This window comes from Arachis hypogaea, chromosome 14 (genome assembly GCF_003086295.3).
Source record: "Arachis hypogaea cultivar Tifrunner chromosome 14, arahy.Tifrunner.gnm2.J5K5, whole genome shotgun sequence".
Classification (NCBI taxonomy): Eukaryota; Viridiplantae; Streptophyta; class Magnoliopsida; order Fabales; family Fabaceae; genus Arachis; species Arachis hypogaea.
Window position 1 is genome coordinate 29,854,647 of NC_092049.1, and position 22,032 is coordinate 29,876,678.

The 22,032-nt window shown below is 37.1% G+C and overlaps 1 protein-coding gene across 1 annotated transcript; it reads right to left on the reverse strand.

The window, feature by feature from the left end:
• Positions 1-1,599: 1,599 nt before the first annotated feature.
• LOC112742479 (uncharacterized) lies at positions 1,600-21,541 on the reverse strand. Its single transcript, XM_025791717.1, has 3 exons — positions 20,845-21,541; positions 1,835-1,875; positions 1,600-1,689 (listed from the first exon to the last, which is right to left on the reverse strand). Exons 1-3 carry the CDS (start codon positions 21,539-21,541, stop codon positions 1,600-1,602), a joined length of 828 nt encoding a protein of 275 aa, XP_025647502.1.
• Positions 21,542-22,032: the final 491 nt, after the last annotated feature.

Here is a 22,032-nt window from a genome sequence, read left to right on the forward strand (position 1 = left end):
TTTCTTAATTTAATAATTCTACTTTGCTTTAATTAAGTTCTCTTCTACTCTTATTTTTTCTATAACCTTAGTTGATCTATTTTCCTTGTTGATTTATTTATTCCTCAATTTGGTTTATGAATCATTCATGTTAGATTTGATTTTATAATTAATGCAATTTGAGGTATTTCAAGTTTATTGCTTCTTCCTTTATTTATTATTATTGATGCTTGCGAATTAGTTGTTTAGATTTTATTATCTCTTATTAGTTCTCTATGTTTTTATGTTATGCCTTCCAAGTATTTGATAAAATGCTTGGGAGGGTTTTAAGTTATATTCTTATATTCTTGGCTTTGGTTGAGTAATTAGAGACTCTTGAGATATCAAACTCCTTTGTTGATTGTTAATTGAAAGTTGCTGGTTGGTTTAATTTGGATCCCTCTAAAGCTAGTCTTTCCTTAGGAGTTGACTAGGACTTGAGGAATCAAATTGATTAGTCTACTTGACTTTCCTTCATAGTTAGAGGTTAACTAAGTGGGAGAAATGGAAAATTCTCATCACAATTGATAAGGATAACTAGGATAGGACGTCTAGTTCTCATACCTTGCCAAGAGCTTTTCTAGTTATTAATTTACTTTCTTGCCATTTTATTTCCTTATTCCTTATTTCAAAAACCGAAAAGGATACCATCTCATAACCAATAGTAACACACCTCCCTGCAATTCCTTGAGAGACGACCTGAGGTTTAAATACTTCGGTTATTATTTTTACTGGGTTTGCTTTAGTGACAAACGAGTTTTTTTGTACGAAAGGATTCTTTGTTGGTTTAGAAACTATACTAGCAACGAGAATTTATTGTGAATTTTTTACTAGCAAAAATCCGCTTGTCAACAAGATTCACATAATTTTCATCATATATGATAAGAACATCTTCATAAACAATAGCAGCACTTTCTATATCACTATCTTTACCTTTGTCTTTGTTTCTTCCCCTTGATTGTTTTCTTTTCAAGAACCTACAATACCTCTTGATATGCCCCGGCTTGCCACAATGGTGACAAATGAACTCCTTTCTTGGCTTGTACTTTCCTCTTGACTTGCTTCGACTCTCTGACTTGTCGAAACTGTGAGGTTTTCTACTTTGACTTCTCCCCCTGACTCTGAAACAAGTGCTTCATATTGGGAGGAGGCATTAGTTAAACCTCGCTCTTTTCTTCTGGCTTCTTCATTCAACATGCTCTCTTTAACCATTGCTAACGTCAACTTTCCATTCGGAGCTGAGTTAGTCAGTGTCACCACCAGAACTTCCCAATTATCAGGCAAAGAGCTCAACAACAACAAGGCTTTCAACTCATCATTCAAAGTGATTTTATTATTTGTCAGTAGGTTCACCGTCTCCTGAAAAATACTCAAGTGCTCTGGCATTAATTTACCTTCAGTATACTTCATATTGACAAGCTTCCTAATCAAGAATGCTTTATTTTGCACATTCTTCCTCTCATATAACTCCTTCAATTTATTCCACATCTTCTCGGCATTCGTTTCGGTGTCAACATGTGGATACATGCTAAGATCAAGCCATTGCCTAATTAAAGCAACTATCTTTCAATTTAGCTTCTTCTATTCAGCATCGGATTTAGTACCTTTGGATTTATCTCCCTCTACAGGATCATACAAGTCCTTGCTATACAACATATCTTCCATAAGGGTCTTCCAAATTGAATAATTTTGGGAATTCAATTTGACGATATTCGGTCCATGAATATTTTTCTCCATTTAATCAGCACAGAGATAAACAACCAGAGCTCTAGATACCACTTTGTTGGAAAAACTCAACAAAGGTTCAAACAAGAACCTGTCTAACAGCAGAAGCACCAAAAATAATTTTTCCACAACCTGTCCAATTAAATAGGTAATACTAAAGATACTCCAAGCAGCAAATATAATGGCAGAAATTAAATAACCAGACACCAAAATTTTAACATGGAAAAACCCCCAAAAGAGGGACAAAAAATCCACGGGACCTAGTCCAGTAAAATCTTCCACTATCAGAATAATGGGTACATAGACAGTCTTCCTAGTGACACTAGGACATCTCAACAATCAACAAAATACATTATCAAAACTGATGGAATCAACATAAATCCTCCACAAAGTAGGTATCTCAAATCAGGCAAAAGAGAAGGCAATACAACTAGCAAGTTATATCCTAATGTTCATATCTACACTAGAAATAACATACTAAAATTTCATAAAAATGGAGCAAGTTTACCAGTTCAATCGGATCAAAGTTGGCTTGTCCTTTTCCCCCCAAATTCTTCTTCTCCAACGCCGCGACGCTACTGTGTTTCTTTCATTCAACAGAATGAAGCCTCACATTTTCTCTCTCTCTTCCTCGTGGCTTTATGCCACTTTCTTTTATTTTCATTTGTTTTTCATTTTTTAAACTTGTGGGCCCTACTTGGTTGGGGACCCACCAACAGTTACATTGAATATACTATTAGTTCAAAGCAAGCTACAAACTTGTTCTCATTTCAAACAAATACATGAGTTAAAAAATATATTCCCTCTTCACTAAATAAGCTTGTAACTTTTATTATCGTATGTCTTCTATCTCAAAAATATAAATAAAAGTTGAACACATTTGATGATGTAACATATTTCCTCTCTTTTCCTTCGCTACGAAAATCCCAACTATGTGCACTGTTTATCCTCCATAATGCCACAACGAATTTGCGGTGTCACAACAAAATCGCGGTGCCACAACAAAATCGAGGTGTGATAGTTGACTCCCCTGGCGATTACGTTACTGCGTTTAAGGCATGTAGTCTTCAACCCTCTGCTATTTTATGCTACTTGATGTTTTACCTGGTTGAACTCAATTTTGGGATTTGAGATTTGACTGGATGATTATATCAATACTTGTGAATTTGACGATTTTGGAGTTTTAGTTTGATTGTTAACGGAGTTTGGTGGGGGAAACAGGGAGCAGTTTTACCTAGCCAATTTTTGGCTTTCCATTTAATTCGTGTTTAATTTAGGATTTTATCAATTTAATTCATAATTCATGTTTGATGTTAATTCCATTGGACTGGACACCCGGGGGTTCCGTGGGCTTTCACACGGGCCGTGTGAGAAAGTGGTTCTCTTTGACACGGCTTATGTGAGAGGTCAAATGGTTGTCACACGATCCGTGTGAGAAAGTGGCTCGCTTTGACACGTCTTGTGCGAGAGATCAGATGGCTGTCTCATGCCCATGTGATAAAGTGACCCGCTTTGAGACAGACCATGCAAGAGATTAGATGGCTGTCACATGGTACAGGAATTCGAATCCCACAGCTTAATCGGCAAGTACACCGGGTCATCCAAGTAATAATACCTCAGGTGAGTAAGGGTCAATCCCACAAGGATTGTCAGACTAAGCAAACAATGGTTGTCTGGTTAGACTTAGTCAGGAGAATCAAAAAGGGGTTTGGTGAGTTGCAATTTGCATGAAACAATAGACAAGAAAATAAAGAAAGTAGTAAACAGTTTGGTGTGAAAGCAGTGTGAGAAAACAGTTAAGGTCTCAGAGATGTTTACTTTTTTGGATTAAAAGATCTTACCAACTATTTTAATAATGAATGATTCATTATTTGGCAAACTGTAAAGTAGGGGAATGCATCCATACATGAACAAGCTTTCATATTCACAATTTTAGGAGTAGATGTAGTTTTTAGAGAGAGAGGTTCTCTCCTCTCTCTTAGGATTAGGATTTAGGATTTCTCTTAGTTTTAAGAGTGACTCTCAATCCAGGTTCAATGTTCTTTTATTTATTTTTACAATTTAATTTATGAACATCCATGTCAGATTTAAGTTCTTTTGTTAATGCAATTTGAGGTATTTCAGTTTAATATTGCTTTCTTTTATTTACATGATTATTGCTTCCCATCTGAAGGCATTCTTATTCCAGTAGATTTACTTTTCCCCTTTTGGTTTTGGTTAAGAAATCAGTAACTCAGGAGTTATCCAATTCAATAGCATAATTGATAATTGTTATCTTGCCAATTGAGTTGAACTTCAATAATCCCAATCTTTACTTAAGAAATAAATAGGATTCGAAGATCAAACCAATTTATCCCTTGACTTTCCTTTCCTTTAGTAAAGGTCAACTAAGTAGAATTAAGATTCAACTTTCATTATTATTGATAAGGATAACTAAGTCTGGACTTCCAATTTCTCATACCTTGCCAAAAGTTTATTTTATAGTTATTATTATTTTATTTTACTTGTCATTCAACTAACTTTTTACCTTAATCCAAAACCCCAATTTACAAGACTCATAACCAATAATAAGAACACCTCCCTACAATTCCTTGAGAAGACGACCCGATGTTTAAATACTCGGTTATCAATTTCAAAGGGGTTTGTTACTTGTGACAACCAAAAAGCTTGTATAAAAGGACTTTTGAAGGTTTAGAAACTATACTTGCAACGAGGATTTATCCGCAAATTTCTAGACCACGCAAAAGTTTCTCTCATCAAAATGGCGCCGTTGCCGGGAAATTGCAAACATGTGCCTTATTATTGGTTATTGTAAATATTTTATTTTTGCTTGTTTATTTGTTTTTATTTTTGCTTTTTCTTAAGTTAAGAGGTTATTGGTTTTTATTTTAAAATTTTTATCTTATCTTATCTTATTTCAAAAATCAAATTTCAAAATTCAAATTTAAAAAATTTTTAAAATTCAAATTTAAAAATTTTCAAATTTTAAATTTCAAAAATTCAAATTTCAAAAATTTAAAATTCAAATTTCAAAATTTAATTTTCAATTTAAAAATTTAAATAACCTTTTAAATTAAATTTATTTTATTTTTTAATTTTTATTTACTACTATGAACTCTCACCCCTTTGGCTATGAGTCTGGTTACAATTATATTGCAGGAAGAGGAAATTTCAAGGAGAATAGGCATCAAGGTTGGAACAATCAAAGATGGGAGGAGCCACAAGAATTTGATCAACCCTCATGGCAACAACCACCTCCAATGGACTATCAACAACCACCACCATATGCCTATGAACCCTTTCCTCAACATGACTTTGGACCACCATACTCACCAGCCCCTTTCCACCATTCACCTCCATATGACCCTAACCGACATCCACCATACCAACCACCTTATGAGCCAAATGAACCATACACAGAACCACCACCTTTCCAACACAACTACTCTCATGAACCACCACCTCAATATTCACCATCTCCATATCATTATCAAGATGAACCACCTTCCTATTATGAACCCTCTCTCCCAACCAATGAATCCTCATATCCACCCCAACCTCCAATGGATCACAGACTTCGTGTTATTCTTCAAAGGCAAGAAAGGATGAATAAGAGTGTGCAAAATTTTGCGGCCGCCTTCGGCGAGTTAGTAAATAAAATAGCTTCCCAATATCTGAACACTCAAGGAACTCCCATGGCTACATGTGGAGAATCAAAAGAATAGCAAAGCATGAAGGAGACACTAGAAACTTCGGTGGACAATGAAAAACATGGCTTTGTATTAGAACCAGTGGAGGAAGCCATAATTGTTGCAAAGGAAGAAGTGGTTGAAGACTTAGGAGATGCAGAACCTCCAAGGGAAAGTCCAGTCATAGAACCCCCTTTCAAGACGTTTGAAATTGATACTGAGTAGGGTGTACAAACTCCAAGGCATATCACAGTTGAAGACTTGGAAGAGGTAGATCAAGAGATGGAGATTCAAGAAGAAGAAGCACAACCTCCCATGCCATTGGAAAGCAATGAAGAGGAGATTGAATTGGAAGAAAGCTACCAAGAGGAAGAGGTTGAAATTGAAGAATCTTGCAAAGAGGTGGTAATTATCAGAGAAGAGCACAAGGGAGTGGAGCTTGCAATTTCATTAAAAATACCTCCCTAAGTTGCCATCATCCTTCACAACATTCAAGTGGGTAAAATTCATATCCCTTAGCTTTCTAATTCCACTTGAATATGGGCTACTGGAGACTGATAAACCACTATTTCATGGTTTATCTTGTGCTCAATTGAGTGGTTTTTATTAACTCTTTACCCACTTATTCATACTATTTGCATGGTTTTATATTTCCTTCCTAATTATGTGCTTTAATTGAAAACATGCTTCTTTGATCTTATATTTGCTTATTATTAATCCTCTCTTATTACCATTAGATGCCTTGATATGTGTGTTAAGTGTTTTCAGATATTATAAGGCAGGAATGTGATGCCAAGGCATCTTAGGCTAGTTTCACTAGCATTTTTCTGTTAGTTTTAGTTGTTTTATGCATTTTCTTGAGCTTAAAGTAACCAAGAATGGTTAAATGAATAACAAAGCAATGAACCATCCAAACAGTATGATTTTGATGCAAATTCCATGAGTTTTTAGTTATATTACTTGAATGCTATGAATGGAAGATTTCTCATGAAATTTTGCAAGACATTGATGCAATTGTTTGGATGATTTCAGGGAAGAAGAGGCTAGGCAAGGAAGCAACAAAGTCAATAAAGGAAGCTTGAATATCACATGTGGAGTTTAAGTTCCAGTTTAAGCCTAAACTGGAGCTTAAACGCCAGAATCATGAAGGCTAAGAAATGCTGAAACTGAAGTTTAACCTCCAGTTTAACCTTAAACTGGAGGTTAAACGCCAGAATGAAAGTTTCACCAAAGAAGCATTTCCACGTTTAACCTCCAGTTTAACCTTAAACTGGAGGTTAAACGCCAGAATGAGAATGCCACTCAGGAAGCATTTCCACGTTTAACCTCCAGTTTAACCTTAAACTGGAGGTTAAACGCCAGAAATGGGAAGTGCACCAGGGAGCCATTTCCACGTTTAAGCTCCAGTTTAACCTTAAACTGGAGCTTAAACGTGTTCGACCAAGTTTTCTCCTCCAGGGTTGCTTTCTCCATTTCCACGTTTAAGCTCCAGTTTAACCTTAAACTGGAGCTTAAACGTGTTCGACACCTCCAGGGCTACCTTTCTCAGCTTCCACGTTTAAGCTCCAGTTTAACCTTAAACTGGAGCTTAAACGTGTTCGACCTCCAGGATGCCTTCTTCCATTTCCACGTTTAAGCTCCAGTTTAACCTTAAACTGGAGCTTAAACGTGTTCGACCTCCAGGGCTGCCTTTTCTATCTCCACGTTTAAGCTTCAGTTTAACCTTAAACTGAAGCTTAAACGTGTTCGACTAAGTTACCCTCCAGGGCTGCCTTCTTCCATTTCCACGTTTAAGCTTCAGTTTAACCTTAAACTGAAGCTTAAACGTGCTTCCACAAAAGGCATCACTGGAAGTGTCTGGCGTTTAAGCTACAGTTTAAGCTTAAACTGCAACTTAAACGCCACTCTTGGAAAAGGTTTCTGGGCCAAAAATATTGCGGTTTAAGTTAGTATTTGAGCACAAACATTAACTTAAACTTACTCTGGTATGAAACCCAATTGAATATCATGGTTTATGGGATTGGGCCTGAAGGATTGATGAGTCTGAAATTTCAATTTATTGAGTCATGTGTCATTATTTGATTATCACTAAGTTGGCTCAATGAATGTTACAGAATTTGGATCAGCAGCCTCATCAAGATTATGGATCATAAACCCAAGGCAAAAGGAAAGCAGGGAGAGGCCTCAAAGCCCAAGAAACACAACAGAAGCTCAATATAGAAAGTGTATAAATAGGATAGAATTTAAGTTAGGAAGGACTTTTACCTTTTCATTTGGCTAGTTTTCATATCTTTGTAATTGAATTCAGAGCTATGACTCACTAAACCCCTTTTCATTGGGTTAGGGAGCTCTATTGTAATTCAATGAATCAATAATAGTTTATCTTCTTCTTCAATCTTTTCTCTTGAATTTTGTTAGAAAGCTTCTCGATCTAATTCCATTGGGTAGTTGTCTTGGGAAAGAAACTACCCATAATTGGAATCCTTCGGAACCTTGGGAAAGGAATGGAGGATTCATGCTAGAGAAGCTTTCTCACAGTGAATTGGATTGGGGTTTGGATGGATATTGTGACATGTAATCCTACCAAATTGTGGTTCATGAAACTGTGTGGTAAAATCAGTGATCGAGCATCATCTCTTCTTATGAACATTTAAACCAAGGGATTGGGAATTTGTTTGTTTTTAGAGAGAATTGGTGAGCCAAGGAATTGGGATCCAATCATATAAGATTGCCAAGCAAAATTCAATGAACGCATTGGTTGAGGAAGAGATAAACATGTTTGATTCGGAGATCTCAATATCTCCTATAACCCAATGAATTCCCCATTTCTGATTTCCACTTTCTCTTTACATTCTGTAACTCAATTCATGCAATCACCCCCATTCCCTTTTAATTTCAGCAATTTAGCTTCTGCTCTTTAATTCATGCAATTTAAGATTCCGCCATTTCAATTTCTTGTCATTTACGTTTCCCGCCAATTTTATATTCCGCAATTCTCATCTAATTCTTGATTCCGCTCAACTAAACATACTTCTAATCCGAATTGCTCATTCAACCAATCCTTGTGGGATTCGACCTCACTCTATTGTGAGTTTTTACTTGACGATAACCGGTGCACTTGCCGGAAGGAATTTTGCCGATCGTGCAATTTCCTAAATCGTGGCATAACAAGTTTATGCGCATCAGAATGGCTTGGAGGATGGGAAGAAAGCATGCAAAAGTGGAAGGAATGCAAGAAGTTGGAGAAATTGCTAAGCTGTCCATCCTGACCTCTCTGCACTCAAACGGCTATAACTTTAGCTACAGAAGTCCAAACTTCGCGGTTTCAGTTGCGTTGGAAAGCTAACGTTTGGGGCTTCGATTTGATATATAATATGCTATAGTTCCTCTAAAGCTAGGTGACGCGACCACGTGATCCATGCGGCCGCGTCGCAGTGACAGAAATCAGCGCATTAAAATTCGAAACCAGCGAATTCTGGACTGTTTCTGACCCAGTTTGCGGCCCAGAAAACACAGATTAGAGGCTATAAAGTGGGGGAATGCATCCATTTAGGAAGAGGCTCTCATAATTCACTTTTCATGTTTTAGATGTAGTTTTTAGAGAGAGAGGTTCTCTCCTCTCTCTTAGGATTATGATTTAGGACTTCTCTTAGTTTTAGGAGTGACTCTCAATCCCAAGTTCTTTATTTTTATTTATTTTTTCAATTTAATTTATGAACTTTTCCATGTTATGATTTGAATATTTTATTTAATATAATTTGAGGTATTTCAGACTTATGATTGCTCTCTTTAATTTATTAATGCTCTGTGTTTATCCAAATTATTTTCATTCAAGTAGACTTTCTTCCCTTTTGGTTTTGGTTAAATAATTGGAGACTCTTGAGCTGTCAATTAAAACAGTGGTTGAAATTGGCAGATTCTGATTGAACTAGGATTGCTCTAAAGCTAGTCTCTCCACAGGAGTTGACTAGGACTTGAGAATCAAGCCAATCAGCCCACTTAATTTTCCTTTGTTTAGTAAAGGCTGACCAAGTGGGATTAAAATCCAATTCTCATCACAATTGATAAGGATAGGACTTCCAGTTCTTATACTTTGCCAAGAGTTTATTTTATAGTTATTTATTTATCTTATTCTTCTTGTGCAACATACTGCTCCCTTACTTTCTAAAACCCCTAATTTACAAGACTCATAACCAATAATAAGAACACCTCCCTGCAATTCCTTGAGAAGACGACCCGAGGTTTAAATACTCGGTTATCAATTTTAAAGGGGTTTGTTACTTGTGACAACCAAAACGTTTGTATGAAAGGACTTTTGAAGGTTTAGAAACTATACTTGCAACGAGGTTTTATCCGCAATTTCTAGACCACGCGAAAGTTCTCTCATTAAAATGGCTCCGTTGCCGGGGAATTGCAAACGTGTGCCTTATTATTGGTTATTGTAAATATTTTTCTTTTGCTTGTTTATTTATTTTTATTTTTGTTTTATTTTTGCTTTTTCGTAAATTAAGAGGTTATTGATTTTTATTTTTAAAATTTTTATCTTATCTTATTTCAAAAATCAAATTTCAAAAATTCAAATTTAAAAATTTTTCAAAATTCAAATTTAAAAATTTTTCAATTTTCGAATTTCAAAAACTTCAAATTTCAAAAATTTAAAAATTCAAATTTTAAAATTTAATTTTCAAATTCAAAATTTAAATAACCTTTTAATTTAAAATTTATTTTTATTTTTGTTTTTAATTTTTATTTTCCACTATGAACTCTCACCCCTTTGGCTATGAGTCTGGTTACAATTATGTTGCAGGAAGAAAAAATTACAATGAGAACAGGCATCAAGGTTGGAAAAATCAAAGATGGGAGGAGCCACAAGGATTTAATCAACCCTTATGGCAGCAACCACCTCCAATGGACTATCAACAACCACCATCATATGCCTATGAACCTTCCCAACACAACTTGGGACCACCATACTCACAAGCCCCTTTCCGCCATTCACCTCCATATGACCCTAACCCTCAACCACCATACCAACCACCTTATGAGCCATATGAACCATATATAGAACCACCCCAATTCCAACCCAATTACTCACAAGAACCACCACTTCAATATTCACCACTTCAATATTCACCATCTCCATATCCATCAATCCAAGAGCACTATGATCCTATTCATGAAAGCCGAGTGCATCAAGAGGCAAAGGATCGTCTCAAGGAAACAGTGGATCGATGTCAGGCAACCCTTCATCAATTGGGGCAACTCCTAATGAGTCAATTAGCTTCCCGACGTTCGGACACTCAAGGAACCCCCATGGCTTCATGTGGACAATCTAATGAAGAACGTAGTATGAAGGAGATACTAGAAACTCCAGTGAACAGTACGGAGCATGAATTTGTACTGAAACAAGTAGAGGAAGCCAGAATTATTGAAGAAGAAGAAGTGGTTGAAGACTTAGGAGATGCAGAACCCCCATGGGAAAGTCAAGACATAGAGCCTCCTTCCAAGACGGTTGTAATTGATGCTATGGAGGGTGTACAATCTCTAAAGCATATCATAGTTGAAGACTTGGAAGAGGTTGATCAAGAGATGGAGACTCAAGAAGAAGAAGCACAACCTTCCATGCCCTTAGAAAGCAATGAAGAGGAGATTGAATTGAAAGAGAGCTACCAAGAGGAAGAGGTTGAATTTGAAGAAGCTTGCAAAGAGGTGGTAATTATCAGAGAAGAGCACAAGAGCGTGGAGCTTGCAATTTCATTAAAAACACCTCCCCCTAAGTTGCCATCATCCTTCACAACATTCAAGTGGGTAAAACTCATATCCCATAGCTTTCTAATTCCACTTGAATATGGGCTACTGGAGACGGATGGTCAACTTAGAGCTCTTTGTGACATTAAGAGTAAGAGGAAGATGGTCAATGGTAAGAATTGTCCTGCAAGGTTCATTATGGTTGGAAGCTTTAAGTTTAAACGCAAAGGTTGGTATAAAGCTCAATTGAATGGGTCTAGGAAGTTGTTTGGACACTTCAGTGAGAATTCAGATTGCTTGCCACCCAGATGGAATCATGATGATCAACAAACAATTGGGTGTAAAAGCAAGATTTGGGATCCTGGAATCTGCTATGACATTTGTCACCCCGGGAGCCTAAGAATCGGTTTGAAGCTTCTTAAGGGCTTTACATGCTTAGTTTGGGACCCCGGAGGTTACTGGAGATACAAACATTGGTGGAGATTCCTGGATGAATACAAGCATAAGCCACCATAACAGGAAGCTCATCAAATGTCCAACTTAAGGACTCTAACTAAAAGTGCTAGGTGGGAGACAACCCACCATGGTATAATCATTCCTTTCTCAATTTTAATTTTATTTAGTTTTGTTTGTTTTTGAATTTTATTTTATTTTGTCATATTGAACCTGGAGTTTTGCATCACATTCATATTAACACTGCATTCTACATTTTTCAAATTACAAAAAAAAAAGCGAGCACGCGACGCGATCGCATCAGCGACGCGTCCGCGTCGCAAGGAGATGGGAGAAAATAAAAACGAACAGAGAGTTTCGCAGGAGCAGCGCTGGAGGCGTGCCAATGGCACAAATCACCCCACGCGACCGCGTCGCTGACGCGACCGCGTCGCTGACGCGACCGCGTCACCTGGGAATAATGGCCTCCCACGCGACCACGTCACCCACGCGGCCGCGTGACCTGAAATCGGCGTAAAAAGGGTGCATGGCCGAAAGTTGAGCTGGAGTTGGGATGGAATCGTGCTGGAAGCCCAAGCCTCACCACGCGAACGCGTGCCCCTCACGCGTCCGCGTCATATCCCCATGATGGCCACTCACGCGATCGCGTCGACCACGCGACCGCGTCACCCTGGATTTTGGCAATACCAAGTTTCGAACAGAGAGTTGTGCGACCGCAAGGCTGCACTCGCGCCACTAGCACAAATCGAGTCACGCGATTGCGTGCCCCACGCATCCGCGTCACCCAACCTTATCGCGCACCACGCGACCGCATTACCCATTCGACCGCGTCGCCAGCGTCGCACAGAATATCCAGATCAGCCAATTTTCTTATCTTTTCTTCCCTAATCCTTATTTTTCTTCTCTTTTCTTATTTCTTTCTTCTTCCTTTCTTATTTTCTTTCACTTCCATTCTATTTTATTTCATTTATTTGCATACTTTCATTCATTGCATATTTTTATTTTTCAAAAATTTTTTATTGGTGTTCAAATGTTCTTATTCAACTGTTACATCTTTTCTGGTATTTTCTTGGTGCTTAGTGACTTGTTTCATTCTTATTGAGTAATATTATTTAAATCAATGCCAATATTTTATATCTATATTACTCTTGCATTGATATGAATTTATATTATCTCTCCTTCCCCATTCTCTTCTCCATTGTTGCAAATTTTCGCACCACTGGTATGCCATGTGCTTCTATTGTTTTCTCACTTGCGTTTTGTAGCTACCATGTAATTGAGACCCTTATTATTTGGCATCAACCCATGTTTTATTTATTTTCCTATCTTTATTTCTGGGTTACTCTTCTTCCCTTTTTCTTTCAGGATGGCCACCCGGAAGGGAACCGGAAGACGTACATGGGGAGACAGACAAGTCCATCTGCACAATCCTTAGAGAAAAGCAACAGTTGAAACAACCCGTCCACCTGCAAATCTCAGCATGCACCGAGGACGGTGCAATCTTTAAGTGTGGGGAGATCGATACCGATCTCCATGGGTTAGTACCTTTCTGTGTCAACACCAATGTTTAAATTTTCTTTATTAAATTAGTTGTTGCATTTGCATGTTTAATTGTATGTTTATTTAATTTTTGCATTTAGTTACTGCTTGGTTAAAATAATAAGTTTCTTCTTAAGATCCTATTTTTGAAAATTTTCACTAATTTAAATAAATAATAAATAAATTTTTTTTTAAAATTTTCATGTGTTAAATTTGTTTGAAGTTGTATTTGGAACATGGTTTTTGAGTCAAAGAACACACAACCTGTGAGACTTTGAGCTTATTTACATGGTTACATTATTTAACCATAAATATTTTATTCCTGTGTGTTCCCTTCTCTATGATTGTAATCTATATTTTGTTCCAACCTATATGTCCATTATTTAGTGTATTTACATGTTTGCATATGATTGAGGCCATTATTTGATTTTAGCTCACTTATCCCAAATAAGCCTACCCTTTAAATCACCCTTGTCAGCCACTTTGAGCCTTTTAAACCCCTCTTGTTCTGTATTTTACATATTACTAGCCTTAAAGCAGAAAAATAATTAAATATCCCAATTGAATCTTTAGTTAGCTTAAGATAGTGTGTTAATTAAGTAAGGGGAAACTGTGGGAACATGGGTTAATAAAGGAAAAGTATAATGTTTCTAATTTATTTGAATATCAGGAATTTGGGAACCTACTCATGAAAAACCAAAATAGAAAAATAATAGAAAATCCATGTGCATTGATAAGTTATGTTTGTTTCTCTATATAAAAAAAAAGGAGAAAAAAGAGAAAAATCCAAAAATATTCAATAAATAAGTAAGCAAGGGGACAAAATTACCCCAATATTAAGTTTAATAAAAGATCAATGCACATGTGATAAAAATTAAAGAAAAATTTGGTACATGAGTATGAGAATCATACAAAAGTGGGAATTATGGGTAGCTAGGCATGACTTTAAAAGTATATAGAGTATATGTATATTAGGTGAGAGCTTAGGTTAATTGAAGATTCATATTATAGCTCACTTGGCCATACATATACCCTTACCCTTACCTTAGCCCCATTACAACCTTGAAAAGACCTCATGATGTTTGCATTGGTACATTAAATTTTTGTTGATTGGTTAGATGAAGAACAAAGTTTAGAAAGCATAACTAGAGAAGATTAGAGTGATTGACCCTATACACTTGAGAGATTAGAGTGATATACACTACCAGTGAGGGTTCAATGCTTGATTCTATGTTCCCTGCTTTCATGAGCTGTCTTCTTACAAGTTTACCTGATTTTTATTGTATGATTTGAATTAGTGGAAATTGGTTTGTATTTGTCTTGGAGAACTTATTTACTCTTAACCAAGTAAGTAAAAGCATTTAGCATGTAGTTGCATTCATAGGTTGCATTTCATACCATTCCTCTTCATCTTTATAGCTTCTCTTGAGCTTAGCATGAGGACATGCTAGTGTTTAAGTGTGGGGAGGTTGATAAACCACTATTTCATGGTTTATCTTGTACTCAATTGAGTGGTTTTTATTAACTCTTTACCCACTTATTCATACTATTTGCATGATTTTATATTTCCTTCCTAATTATGTGCTTTAATTGAAAACATGCTTCTTTGATCTTATATTTGCTTATTATTAATCCTCTCTTATTACCATTAGATGCCTTGATATGTGTGTTAAGTGTTTTCAGATATTATAAGGCAGGAATGGCTTAGAGGATGGGAAGAAAGCATGCAAAAGTGGAAGGAATGCAAGAAGTTGGAGAAATTGCTAAGCTGTCCAGCCTGACCTCTCTGCACTCAAACGGCTATAACTTTAGCTACAGAGGTCCAAACGACGCGGTTCTAGTTGCGTTGGAAAGCTAATGTCCGGGGCTTCGATTTGATATATAATATGCTATAGTTCCTCTGACGCTAGGTGACGCGACTGTGTGATCCATGCGGCCGCGTCGCAGTGACGGAAATCAGCGCATTAAAATTCGAAACCAGCAAATTCTGGACTGTTTCTGACCCAGTTTGCGGCCCAGAAAATACAGATTAGAGGCTATAAAGTGGGAGAATGCATCCATTCAGGAAGAGGCTCTCATAATTCACTTTTCATGTTTTAGATGTAGTTTTTAGAGAGAGAGGTTCTCTCCTCTCTCTTAGGATTAGGATTTAGGCTTCTCTTAGTTTTAGGAGTGACTCTCAATCCCAGGTTCTTTATTTTTATTTATTTTGCCAATTTAATTTATGAACTTTTCCATGTTATGATTTGAATATTTTATTTAATATAATTTGAGGTATTTCAGACTTATGATTGCTCTCTTTAATTTATTAATGCTCTGTGTTTATCCAAATTATTTTCATTCAAGTAGACTTTCTTCCCTTTTGGTTTTGGTTAAATAATTGGAGACTCTTGAGCTGTCAATTAAAACAGTGGTTGAAATTGGCAGATTCTGATTGAACTAGGATTGCTCTAAAGCTAGTCTCTCCACAGGAATTGACTAGGATTTGAGAATCAAGCCAATCAGCCCACTTAATTTTCCTTTATTTAGTAAAGGCTGACCAAGTGGGATTAAAATCCAATTCTCATCACAATTGATAAGGATAGGACTTCTAGTTCTTATACTTTGCCAAGAGTTTATTTTATAGTTATTTATTTATCTTATTCTTCTTGTGCAACATACTGCTCCCTTACTTTCTAAAACCCCTAATTTACAAGACTCATAACCAATAATAAGAACACCTCCCTGCAATTCCTTGAAAAGACGACCCGATGTTTAAATACTCGGTTATCAATTTTAAAGGGGTTTGTTACTTGTGACAACCAAAACGTTTGTATGAAAGGACTTTTGAAGGTTTAGAAACTATACTTGCAACGAGGATTTATCCGCAATTTCTAGACCACGCGAAAGTTCTCTCATCAAAGACGGATGGTCAACTTAGAGCTCTTTGGGGCATAAAGAGTAAGAGGAAGATGGTCAGTGGTAAGAATTGTCCTACAAGGTTCATTATGGTTGGAAGCTTTAAATTTAAACGCAAAGGTTGGTGTAGAGCTCAACTGAATGGGTCTAGGAAGTTGTTTGGCCGCTTCAGTGAGAATTCTAAAGCTGAACCACCCGGATGGAATCATGATAATCAACTTGAAGACGGGTTTAAAAGTAAGATTTGGGATCCTGGAATCTGTTCTGACATCCAACACCCCGGGAGCCTAAGAATCTGTTTGAAGCTGCTAAAAGGCTTTACATGCCTAGTTTGGGATCCGGAGGCTATTGGAATTACAAACATTGGTGGAGATTCCTGGATGAGTTCAAACACAAGCCACCATAACAGGAAGCTCATCAAATGTCCAACTTAAGGACTTTAACTAAAAGTGCTAGGTGGGAGACAACCCACCATGGTATGATCGTTCCTTTTTCATTTTTATTTAGTTTTATTTGTTTTTAAGTTTTATTTTATTTTATTGAACCTGGAGTTTTGCATCACATTCATATTAACACTGCATTCTGTATTCTCATTTTAGTTTAAAAAAAAAAGCACGCACATGACGCGGCAACGTCGCTGACGCGTCCACGTCACCAGTGCGTTAGGAGGAAAAGAAATTGAACAGAGAGTTACGCAGGAGCAGGGCTGGAGGCGTGCCAATGGCACAAATCGTCCCACGCGACCGCGTCGCTGATGCGGCCGCGTCATTTGCAAAATAGCTTCCCCACGCGTTCACGTCACCCATGCGACTGCGTGGCCCTGTAAATCGACGTAACAAGGGTGTATGGCCGAAAGTTGAGCTGGAATTGGGCTGGACCCGTGCTGGCAGCACAAGCTCTGCCACGCGAACGCGTCACCCACGCGTCCATGTAATATTGGAAATAAGGCCACCCGCGCGATCGCGTCGACCACGCGACCGCGTCACCCTGGATTTTGGCAATACCAAGTTTCGAATAGAGAGTTGTGCGACCGCGAGGCTGCACTCGCGCCACTAGCACAAATCAAGTCACGTGATCGCGTGCTCCACGCGTCTGCGTTGTCTGACCTTATTGCGCACCACGCGACCGCGTCACCCACGCGACCGCATCACCACCGTCCCACAACCTATCTAGATTAGTGCCAATTTTCTTATCTTTTCTTCTCTAATTCTAATTTCTTCTATCTTTTCTTCTTTCTTCTTCATTTCTTACTTACTTCTTCTTCCCTTATTTCCCTTCTCATTCTTCTTATCTTTTATTTATTTTACTTACATATTTCATTCATTACATTTTCATTTTGTGCATATTTTTATTTTCTTTTCTAAATTCATTATTTTTCCTTTGGTGTTAAATTTTTTTTATTTAACTGTTGCATCTTCTCTTGAATTATTTTGGGTGCTTAGTGACTTGTTTTATTCTGGATAGGTAATATTATCAATGCCAACCTTTTATACCTGTATTACTTTTACATTGACATGAATTTATGTTATCTCTCCTTACCCACACTCTCTTCCCTATTGTTGCAAATTTTTGCACTCTTGATTTGCCATGTACTTCTACTGTTTTCTCACTTGCATGTTGAAGCTTCCATGTAAATGAGACCTCTATTATTTGGCATTAACACCCATATTTTATTTATTTTCTTATCTTTATTTTTGGGTTACTCTTTTTCTTTTTCTCTTCTTTCAGGCTGGCCACCGAAGACGGAAAAAGGGAGAAACTTCTATAAGGGGAGACAAACAAGTCCATCTGCACAATCCTTGAAGAAAAGCATCAGTTGGAACAACCCACCCACTTGCACATCTTAGCATGCACCGAGGACGGTGCAATCTTTAAGTGTGGGGAGGTCGATACCGATCTCCATGGGTTAGCCATATTCTTCCTTTCAACACCATTGTTTTATTTTCTTTATTTGTTTATTGTTGCATCTGCATATTTGACTGCATATTTGTTTGATTTTATGTATTTAGTTACTACTTGGTTGAAGTAATATTTTCTTTTTCAAGAAACCTTTTAAGAGCATTTCACTAATTTAAATAAAAATTAATGTTACACTTGTTTGAAGAAATATTATACTAGGAACATGGTTTAGAGCTCGAACACACAAAACCTGTGAGATTTTTGAACCTATTTGAATTAGTTGCATTTTATCAACCAATATTCTGTTTTAGTGTGTATTTTTCTCTCTAAATTTGTGATCTTTGTCTTGCTTAATTCTATATTTCCATTATTTGATGTATGCATACACTTACATGATTGAGGCCTTTGTTTCACTGAGCTTACATACCCATATGGCCTTACCTTTCATTATCCCTTGCAAACCAATTTTGAGCCTATTTTACCCCTTTGTTCTTTTTATTTAGCACATCATTAACTCTAAGCGAAAAACAATAATGTCCTTAATTTGAATCCTTGGTAAGCTTAGACTAGTGAGATGCTTATGATTTAAGTGTGGGAAAAGTGGGTTTTGAAAACATTTGGTTGGAGAATTGAGTATGTTAGAATTTTCTAAAAATGTGAAAGAAAGTTGAGAATATAGTCATGCATTCAATAATTTAATCATATGCATTGAGAAAAAAAATGTAAAAAAAAAAAGAAGTGAGAAAAAGAAAAGAAAAAGAACAAATAAGAAAAAGGGGACAAAATGCCCCAAAGTAAGTGGTGAAAGCAATGCATATGTACTGTACTTAAAATTAGGATGCATGAATATGTGGAAACATGGTTAATGGATAGTTAAGGGTGGTATTATGATTACATGGATTGTCTAAAGTTAGGTGGAAAGTTTAAGTTAATTAAGGATTCAGATTTTAGTCCACTTGACCAAATACAATCCTACCTTGACCCTAACCCCATTACAACCCTTAAAAGACCTCTTGATATGTGTATCTGTGCATTAAATTTATGTTAATTGTTAGATGAAGAGCAAGCCTTAGAAAGCAAGGTTAGTGGAGAATTGAGAGAATCGAACCTAAAACACTTGAGTGATTAGAGTGTATACACTACCAGTGAGGGTTCGATGCTCAATTCCTTGTTCCCTGCTTTCATGAGCTATTTTCTTCTTGCAAGTCTATTTGTACTTCATTTTCATGATTTGAATTAGTGAAATTCAGTTCATATTTCTTCTTGAAGGATTTGTTTACTTTTAACTAAGTAGGTAGAATCATTTTGCATGTAGTTGCATTCATTTAGATAGGTTGCATTTCATACTTTCTTACATTCCTCTTCATCTTTATAGCTTCTCTTGAGCTTAGCATGAGGACATGCTAATGTTTAAGTGTGGAGAGGTTGATAAACCACTATTTTATAGTTTATCTTGTGCTCAATTGAGTGGATTTTATCAACTCTTTACCCACTTATTCATACTATTTGCATGTTTTACATTTTCCTTCCTGATTATGTACTTTGATTGAAAACATGCTTCTTTGGCCTTAAGTTCCCTATGTTTAATCCTCTCTTATTACCATTAGATGCCTTGATATGTGTGTTAAGTGTTTTCAGAGATTACAGGGCAGAAATGGCTTGGAGGATGGAAAAGAAGCATGCAAAAGTGGAAGGAGTACAAGAAGTTGGAGAAATTGCTAAGCTGTCCAGTCCGACCTCTTCGCACTCAAACGGCTATAACTTTAGCTACAGAAGTCCAAACGACACGGTTGTAGTTGCGTTGGAAAGCTAACGTCTGGGGCTTCGATTTGATATATAATATGCCATACTTGCTTTGACGCCAGGCGACGCGACCGCGTGATCCATGCGGCCGCATCGCAGTGACGAAAATTCAGCGAGTTTGAATTCGCAACCAGCGAATTCTGGGCTGTCTCCAACCCAGTTCTCGGCCCAGAAAACACAGATTGAAGGCTATAAAGTGGGGGAATGCATCCATACATGAACAAGATTTCATATTCACAATTTTAGGAGTAGATATAGTTTTTAGAGAGAGAGGTTCTCTCCTCTCTCTTAGGATTAGGATTTAGGATTTCTCTTAGTTTTAAGAGTGACTCTCAATCCAGGTTCAATGTTCTTTTATTTATTTTTCTAATTTAATTTATGAACATCCATGTCAGATTTAAGTTCTTTTGTTAATGCAATTTGAGGTATTTCAGTTTAATATTGCTTTCTTTTATTTACATGATTATTGCTTCCCATCTGAAGGCATTCTTATTCCAGTAGATTTACTTTTCCCCTTTTGGTTTTGGTTAAGAAATCAGTAACTCATGAGTTATCCAATTCAACAGCATAATTGATAATTGTTATCTTGCCAATTGAGTTGAACTTCAATAATCCCAATCTTTTCTTAGAAAATAAATAGGATTCGAAGATCAAACCAATTTATCCCTTGACTTTCCTTTGCTTTAGTAAAGGTTAACTAAGTGGAATTAAGATTCAACTTTCATTATTATTGATAAGGATAACTAAGTCTGGACTTCCAATTTCTCATACCTTTCCAAAAGTTTATTTTATAGTTATTATTATTTTATTTTACTTGTCATTCAACTAACTTTTTACCTTAATCCAAAACCCCAATTTACAAGACTCATAACCAATAATAAGAACACCTCCCTGCAATTCCTTGAGAAGACGACCCGAGGTTTAAATACTCGGTTATCAATTTCAAAGGGGTTTGTTACTTGTGACAACCAAAAAGTTTGTATGAAAGGACTTTTGAAGGTTTAGAAACTATACTTGCAACGAGGATTTATCCGCAAATTTCTAGACCACGCAAAAGTTCCTCTCATCACACCTCTTTCAACATCTATGAGGGCTCTTCCTGTGGCTAGGAATGACCTTCCTAGGATGATGGATTCATCTATATCCTCTCCCATGTCAAGAATCACAAAATTTGCAGGGAGGAAGAGCTCTCCAACCTTGACTTGTACGTTCTCCAATAGCCCATATGCTTGCTTCCGAGACTTGTCAGCCATTTCTAGTGCTATTCTTATAGGCTGCGCCTCTTGGATCCCCAACTTCTTCATTATAGAGAATGACATCAGATTTATGCTTGAACCAAGATCACACAATGCTTTCTCAAAAATAATATTCCCAATGGTACAGGGAATTAGGAAGTTTCCAGGGTTTGGCATCTTCTTAGGTAGCTTCCTCTGAATCAATGCATTACCCTCCTTGGTCAAGACTACAGTTTTATCTCCCTTCAAGACCTTCTTCTCAGAGAGTAGGCTTTTCATGAAGGCCATATAGGGAGGCATCTTCTCCAACAACTCAGCAAAAGAAATATTAATGTGAAACTTTTTGAAGATTTCCAAGAACTGAGTGAATTGCTCATGCTTGGTCTCTTCTTGTAGCTTTTGAGGGTGTGGTACTTCAAGCTCCTGTGCTACCAATGGGGCGTGTAGCAATGTCCCTCCAATATCTTCTTGATCGTTTTCTTCCTTCAATTTCTCAGCAACATACATCTCCTTAGATTCGGCCTCCTTGGTCATGGTGAGAGCTGATAAACCCCGATTTCGTGATTTATCTTGTGCTTATTTTGGGGGATTTTACCACCTTTTCCCACATTTATTCAATGAAATAGCATGGTTTTGTAATTCTCCCTTGAATTTTGCTTAAGTGTAAAAACATGCTTTTTAGGCCTTAAATTGGTAATTTTGATTCACTTTAATTCCATTCGATGTCTTGATATGTGTGTTGAGTGATTTCAGGTTTATAAGGCAAGTATTGGATGGAAGAAATGAGTAGAAAAGCATGCAAAGGGGAGAATGCATGAAGAAACAAAGATTGGGAATGCACCAAAGGATGCGCACGTGCACAAGGCGCACACGCGCAAAAGTGGTCTCGTCTATAGACGCGCACGCGTACATGCCGCTTCCGCGCGGATGGAGAATTTACCAATCGACGCGCACGCGCCGGTACTCTTACATGGCCCACTACAAGGCAAAACGCTGGGGGTGATTTCTGAGTGTATTTCATGCAA

What these genes read in the sequence shown, in the direction of transcription:
- LOC112742479 (XM_025791717.1), bottom strand. Translation starts at nt 21,541, where the DNA reads ATGACCAAGGAGGCCGAATCTAAGGAGATGTATGTTGCTGAGAAATTG. An exon ending in CCTCATAGATGTTGAAAGAG is followed by an intron (nt 1,876 to 20,844) that starts GTGTGATGAGAG and finishes TTAATTGGACAG; the next exon opens with GTTGTGGAAAAATTATTTTT. An exon ending in GTGCTTCTGCTGTTAGACAG is followed by an intron (nt 1,690 to 1,834) that starts GTTCTTGTTTGA and finishes TCAATTTGGAAG; the next exon opens with ACCCTTATGGAAGATATGTT.